General features: G+C 35.8%; 1 protein-coding gene across 2 annotated transcripts; it reads left to right on the top strand.

Moving 5' to 3' along the window:
- The first annotated feature begins 364 nt into the window (after window positions 1–364).
- LOC141647681 (syntaxin-71-like) lies at window positions 365–5416 on the top strand. Of its 2 annotated transcripts, none has more exons than XR_012545792.1 (9): window positions 365–716; window positions 820–945; window positions 3846–4014; window positions 4116–4201; window positions 4324–4392; window positions 4474–4518; window positions 4612–4670; window positions 4791–4867; window positions 5061–5416. XR_012545792.1 is itself a non-coding variant. In XM_074455972.1 (9 exons), the coding sequence occupies exons 1-9, from the start codon at window positions 561–563 to the stop codon at window positions 5074–5076; spliced, it is 807 nt and encodes a 268-aa protein (XP_074312073.1). In that variant the 5' UTR covers window positions 388–560; the 3' UTR covers window positions 5077–5416. The 2 variants fall into 2 exon arrangements, 1 of the variants encoding a protein (XP_074312073.1); XM_074455972.1 differs by having other exon boundaries at window positions 388–716; window positions 4608–4670.
- Window positions 5417–7351: the final 1935 nt, after the last annotated feature.

The following is a 7351-nucleotide window of genomic DNA, read 5'->3' as shown; positions in this document are numbered from 1 at the left end:
AAGTGCCCGTCAACTTGATTGCCAGTAATTGAATTATTTGGATGAGAGAATGTGATTGAAGTAATCTCAAGGAAATCCACTTGAAATGTGAAAGTATCGTCAGAGTTTGGTGAAATTGTTAGTACAAAGACTACGGCGCCACAAACTATAAGTAGTAGTAAAAATAATGTGCTAGTTATGACCGCGCAAATATCATCACATTCATCATCGTAGTCGTAGTCATCGTCATCGTCATCGTGATTGTGGTTGTGGTTGCCGCTAGACATGACGGTGAAATCTTGGTGCAAGTCGGAGTTTTTGTGTTATGCAGGGCTTGGTTTTGACAAAATAAAGGATAGAAAGTGGAAAGTTAGAGTAATAAGACAGGTTTAAATAGAGACGATAAATAATAGAGTAATCTGTACAAATATCCTACACCTAATTAATTTGGTATTATCTTCTTATATCCTAATCTCACTGGGTTTCAACTTTCCGCTGAGATCCCGAATTACCTTTCTTTTCTACCAATTTCCACAATTAAATCAAACAATTTTAGGTCAAAATTCAAACCCTAAATTAAAATGAGTGTTATCGACATTCTTACAAGGGTAGAATCTATCTGCCAAAAATACGATAAATACGACATTGATAAACAACGTGATTCCAATATCACTGGTGATGATGCCTTTGCACGTCTCTACGCGTCCTTTGAATCCGACATTGATACTGCTCTTCAGGTTTCTTCCGCTTTTTCATTTTTTATTTTTATTTTCCCCCAATTTTGTTGATTTAGGGTTAGTTGTGTGATTTTTGTTGATCGGACGTAATTTAATTTTGTAGAAAGCTGAAGTTGCTGCGAATGAGTCTAATAGGGCTTTGGTTGTCGCGTTGAATGCTGAGATTCGTCGTATTAAGGCTAAATTGCTTGAAGAACTTCCCAAATTGCAGAGATTGGCTCAGAAAAGGGTGTGTTTTTTTTCCCTAACGTGTTACTCAATTTGTTCTTCTCTCCTTTATTACACTTTTTTACCAAACACTTTCTTATATATTTTACTTGGATTACTTTAGGGCATTCCAGATCCTTAATTCTATTTCGATTTTCAAATCGTTTTAATCTCTTCGCTCGATTTAAATTTTAAGTTTTTATAAAAAAAAGCCGGAATTCGATTTTAAAACCTGACTTTATATTACATTTTCGCTCTCCCTTTTGTGTTTCACTTTTCCATTTTCTATTCGCATTTTGAGGTGTGCGTTCACCTAGGGACGGTTCTAAAAGATGATTCATGTCAGCCGACCCCAATTCATTTTGGGATTAAGGCTCTGATGTTGTTGTTGTTGCTCAATTTGTTTCATTTACTTTAATTTATTAGCAAATATGCGGTTATTTGTTTCAAAGTATAAATGTTGTGAGTAGATGATGTTCATGGTGAAATTCGAAAGTCAGTGTCTTTTAATCGTCTAAGGATCGAAATTGTGTTCTGTGACTATGTATGGAATAGGTATATAGCTTTTTGAGCGTAGTAACATGGGTTGGGAACTTGGGATGTAATAAAAAGTCACTGAGATTGATTAGTCGAATATTCTATACAAATGACCGGCTATGTTACTCAGACTCATCTACTCGTATCCGACAAAATACATATCGGAGTATCTAATACAGCTATTTTGTGCAAAATTTTCAATATTTTGGTCTAAAATGAAGTATCAAATTATCGTATCGTATCCGACGAAATACGTATCGGATACGGAATACGGCAACCGAGTGAAGTATCGGAGTAACATAGATGACCGGTAAATGAAGCGGTCATTAGTATGGCGGGTCTGTTTCTCTTCTGGTGGGTTATGGGTGAGGGGATTAATTATACTGTTAATGAAGCAGCTGAGGACGATTTTATGGTTTGTTAGGAGCAATCTTGCTTTCTTATGTGCAGAAGAGACACGCGCTTGGTTTATGGGCCTTCATAAACTCTCTTTAGCTGTTCTAGCTTATTAGTAGTGTTAACTACATGCGTCGAAGACGCTTGATGTTTTCTCAGTTGCCTAGAATTCACAGTAATCATGTTTGACAGAGGAACGGGTTTTGTGTAGTAGCTTATCCTCTCTTCTACTCAGGGTGCAATTTATATAAATTGATGAGCTTAAGCATTGAACTCTCGATAGATGAATGCAATAACTTGGAAGAAGTTTAGAATATTTTTCAGGAGAATGTTGATGTATCATTGGCAGCTGCCAAATCTGTTTTGTGAATTGTGTACTATCATTCTTACATACTCCGCTTGTATAGTATTGCTCCACTTATATTGTTTTGTGAAAGGACAAAACTCTCTTACATATTCAGCTCAGATTACAACTCAATTCTACCTAACCCATGTTCCTTAACCTGGTGCGAATTGGCTGTCTTGCTTTCCTGCATAATGCATTCCATTCGAGTGATTTCTGATTTTTGTCAGTCTAGGACGGGGCCTTCATTTGCATTCGATCATAGGCCACTCTCCTACACGATTTTGTGTGGTGGAACCTTAAAAAATTGTCTGGAATTATTGTAATTCCTTGGATGTTTGACTGTTTTTCCGTAAAACACTAACCTGAACTGTACCGCAAATCCGCAATGCATATTAGGACATTAAATTTGCATTCCTCATCTAAGTTTGGTGTATCGTGGCAGCCTGTTCTTTAGAGGACAATATTTAAGCTCTCCCTTTCTTATCACAATGCATAGTTGGGCTGATTTTCAGAGCTATTTTCTTTTTTTGACTACGTTTTGGGTGGGGGAATGCAGCTATGATGATTATAAAATTCATATTTATCTGGTTAGGATATCAAATTATCCTTGAATTTGTGATGCAAATATGAAATAACATTCTTTAGTCGATAGGTAGCTGATACTTTAAGTTGCCATTGGAAATCAAGCAGTTAAGCTATAGCAGTCCAAGCAAACTTCAAAAGCCTTCGCACAAAAGCGGAAGTTTGTTGTAGTATTTTTATGGACCATCGTTAGTATCTTTTATTAATACAGATTACACAGTGTGGAACATTCTTTTGACAATTTCATTACCATTTTTTTGAATCTTAATATCATCCGTTGACCCTTTGAACAGACTCTTTTTATTCAGTACAACCTTGTAGTCCTACAAAGCGCTGGATTCATCAATTTATTTTGATATGATTTCTGCTGTTGTGAAACAACGCACCTCTTTGATCATTACGTGATGTAATTGGTAAATAATAAAAAGACGAACCCAGGGCGCCAAGTGCAGGACGAAGTGCGGTGCTAGCCAAAATGCCTCAAGTGCGGTCGTACCTTGGACATAACCGTAACTAGCAAGGCCCGTTACTGTGCATGTTCCTTATTATTTCATCTATCATTGTTAATGTATCCTTCCTTTAACCCTTTTCCCCTAGCTTTCATCTCTGTACATACTACATAGTAATCCAATTTGAAATTCGAAAGTGGCCTGTCATGAAAATATATTATTTTGAAAGATTTGTCATCAATGTGCTAATGTGAAACCATAATCAAACTGATGTTGATATTTAAGCCACAGTTAACAAATTCATGCATCTACACTTTTGAATAGAAGCATGTGCCTATGATAATCCTTAGTAGAATAGGTATGACTTTTTTGTCTATTTTACTATGCGACAAGCATCTTTGAATTTGGGTAGCATACTAGCATAAGAAGTCTTTTTAAGTAATGTTACAAGGACCCTAGGACTTTTTGTTAGATACCAAGTTATTGAGCTGCTGAATGGAAATCTCTCTTTATTGAGGGGAGAGGAAGCTATTTATTAACGACTTTGAGATGGTGATATAATGTTGGAATAGCGAAGCATATAAAGGTAATAGCCATTGTCAATAAGTGTAGGTCAAAGGCCTTTCAATTGAGGAACTTGGTGCTCGCAATGATTTGGTCCTTGCTTTGCCTGAGAGAATCAATTCTATACCTGATGGAACTCCAGCGCCTAAAAAGAATGGAGGATGGACTTCTGCATGGGGCTCTTCAACTACTCGCACAGAGATTAAATTTGGTTCAGGTGATTGATTGAATTTATAGTTTGAGACAATACGTCTGTTCTTCCTAGCTCAATTGACTTTAATTAGCTAAGTAACCTGTTTTCATTTGTCACACTTCTAGATGGAAATTTTGATAGCGAGTACTTCCAAGAGTCTGAACAGTCGAGCCAATTCAAGCAAGACTATGAAATGAGGAAAATGGGACAGGTATTTCTTCGATACTTTTTATTTGTTTTTCCCACAAACAGTGAAATTGAAATGGAAGTTCTCGCTTGCAAGTTTTGTCATTTGTGTGTTTTCTTTCTCATAGTGGTGTCTTGGTGCTACAGGATCAAGGTTTGGATGTGATAGCTGAAGGCTTGGACACCTTGAAAAACATGGCCCATGATATGAACGAGGTTTTTTATATCGTTCTTGTGTCTGATACTTCCATTGTCTATGATTTCATTGAACTTATGGTCTGCTTATTTAATGTTCAGGAAATGGACAGGCAAGTGCCCCTAATGGATGAGATTGATACCAAGGTGAGGGACTTCTCCTTTGTACTTAGTAGCTGCCATAGTTGGGATTAGACTATCTTGACCAATCGCCTATTTTGTCATGTCATTTAAAGGTAGATAAGGCAGCTTCTGATCTTAAGAACACAAATGTCAGGCTTAAGGACACAGTAACTCAGGTACTCGGAAACATCCAAATTTTCCAATGTATTACATATACTGTCTGCTACTTCTCTACTCTGCCTCTGGCAGTTTCACACTGTAAACCACTAATCTTGGGTACCCTGTTTTCTTCCCAGTTGAGATCGAGCAGAAACTTTTGTATTGACATTGTTCTCCTGTGTATAATTCTGGGGATTGCTGCATATTTGTACAAGTAAGACTTTGCTTGATGTTACATTACCTTTATTGCAAAGAAACCACTGTTAACTTCTTGGTTCTTGCTTCCAAGTAAATAAGGAAGAGAAAAATAATATGTTTAGTCTTTGTGGACTTACATATCTTCTGCTCATATGGGTGGATTTTTGTCACATGGGTATATCATTAACTTCGGGCGTGTTATTCTGCAGTGTGTTGAAGAACTGATTGAGAAGAGGAGCTGTGTTGCTTTTGATCTATCTGGTACTATTTTGTCTGATGGCGTGGGTTCTTATCTTCTTGATGCGTGCTCTTGTATTTTTATGTGTACCTTTGCTAGTGCATGGATGATGGACAATTGTCTTTTAGATTGGTTTGTCGTGTATATCTCTTGTGAGTGATATTGCAATATTAATGTTGCTGTTATTATAATGTGTAGCCGAGGTTTGATATAAGTTCATATGGCAAAAGACATGGGAGTATGTACTTGTAGAAATACAACGAAAATGAATCAATGATATCTTAGGCCAAAGGAGGGATTTCAATGATGGTCCATTCCTTTTATGTATGATGATCTCCAGTAGACCAGTACAATTACGATTTCTGTGGATGTTTGATCTGTTTGTTAAGCATTTTACTCTTTTACTGTTTTCTATATTGCTCCCTTTTCCATATTATAAATTATGAGTACAAAATAAAGCCTTGGTTTTACTCAAAAGTAAAATAAATGATTATTGCCTGTGAAGCTAAGTATTGACATATTTCTTGGTCATTAAGAAAACTGACATCTACATAGTATAAAAGGTGGGTTCTTTAAAGGATTCCTATTGACTGCTACAACTTTTTTTCTTTTTCTTTTTTTTTTTCCTTACGTGAGGACCGCCATGATCTCTAAATAATTAATTACCCTCTTCTTTACCATCTTAATCTTATTTAATTAAGATTACATTTACACAAAATCATACATTATACAATTACACATTAATAAATTACAATTACGAAAAATTAATAAAATTTTCAAATAATCGTCCTCCTGCTTCTAACCTGAACAAATAAAATGTGAACAATGCATATTGATTAATCATCCGAAATTAGTAGTTAAATTCATTGTGTAAATAAAAAAAATCAGTATGACTATTATATTCCAACATCACAAATACAGTATATATTAGTTTTGAACGTTTTAACAACAAAATATATTGATAGGACATTTTTTAAATTTTCGTAAACATAAACAATATAGTAGAGGTAGATCAAAAAAATTCGTAGAAAATAGGTTACTCCGTAAGAGAGTTTTACACTAATGTAATTGTAAAAACGGATGTAAATGCAAACTTATTAGTTAGTAAAGGCGGTTTGATCATTTAATTTGGAGATAACATTAACAATTCTAAACTTAGAGGGGAGCTGTTGTTTGGGGAACCTAATCGATAATTATAGCAAAGCTTAAGTGCCCCAAATTATATTAGTAACGGCCAACTATCAACTATTTAGATATAGACTACGTATACACTCTCATGCTTTGGAAAGCACATTTTGAAAAAAAATACTACTCATATATCCAACATACGTGCATTGTTCCCGGGCTCCAACCAGGGTGATATCCTCGTGATAGTGGTTCGAAGCAGCGACTGATAGATTGAATCGATTATTTTAATTACATTAATGATGAAAACCATTGTCGTAGATGAAAACTGTTTTTTCCTTTAAATTATACATACGTTATATGTAGGTTAGTTACGTTAATGATGAAAAACCGTATTATATCATCAGAATGAAAAGACTGTTACTGAAATTATGAAATCATATTACATCAAATCTTGAATTATGGGCTTATTTATAATGTTACGGCATTGCACATTTAATAACACTCATTTATATGATCATATATCAATAATAACACCTGTTATTACGACCCGTGCATTTTTTGCACGGGTTAAAAACTAGTTTTGTGTCTGGTAGTTAAACTCTGGCTAGCTCAAAAAGCCTTCACATACCCTACAAACAAATGCTTCTTGATGTGCCATGGAGTCCTTCAGTTCAGGTTGGGTAATGATCTTGCAAATCTGTTCAGACATCTGGAGTGCACTTCAACCTCCGTAACTCTAAAACATAGAGAAGCCACCACTCCCCAACTTTCAATAACCATGTTTCCAAATTGGTTACGGTACCCGAAGGGGTAGCACATTGCCACATAGAAAGGGGAGAAACTGACAGTAGCAGAGGCAGTCTGTTCATCTGTTATGGCCATTGTGGTTGGCTCCAATCTATTACTGTCAACAATGGCGGGTGTTCATCAAGATGCATATCACGAGATGGTACCCCTTAATTATATGATTCAGCCCATTCACGCGGTCGCACCCTCCAAGTATTGTTTGTTTGTGACTTTGTTCTTACATGTGACTGAGGTGATTGCTCAGATATCCAATTACTGTAATAAATTAACTCCTCATTTTGATGGTGTGAGGAGAATATGTAAGTCCCAGAATCCTGGAAAACTACA

This window comes from Silene latifolia, chromosome 3 (genome assembly GCF_048544455.1).
Source record: "Silene latifolia isolate original U9 population chromosome 3, ASM4854445v1, whole genome shotgun sequence".
NCBI classification, from domain to species: Eukaryota; Viridiplantae; Streptophyta; class Magnoliopsida; order Caryophyllales; family Caryophyllaceae; genus Silene; species Silene latifolia.
Note: the sequence above shows the minus strand (reverse complement) of the source record. Positions and strands in the feature narration are given on the sequence as shown.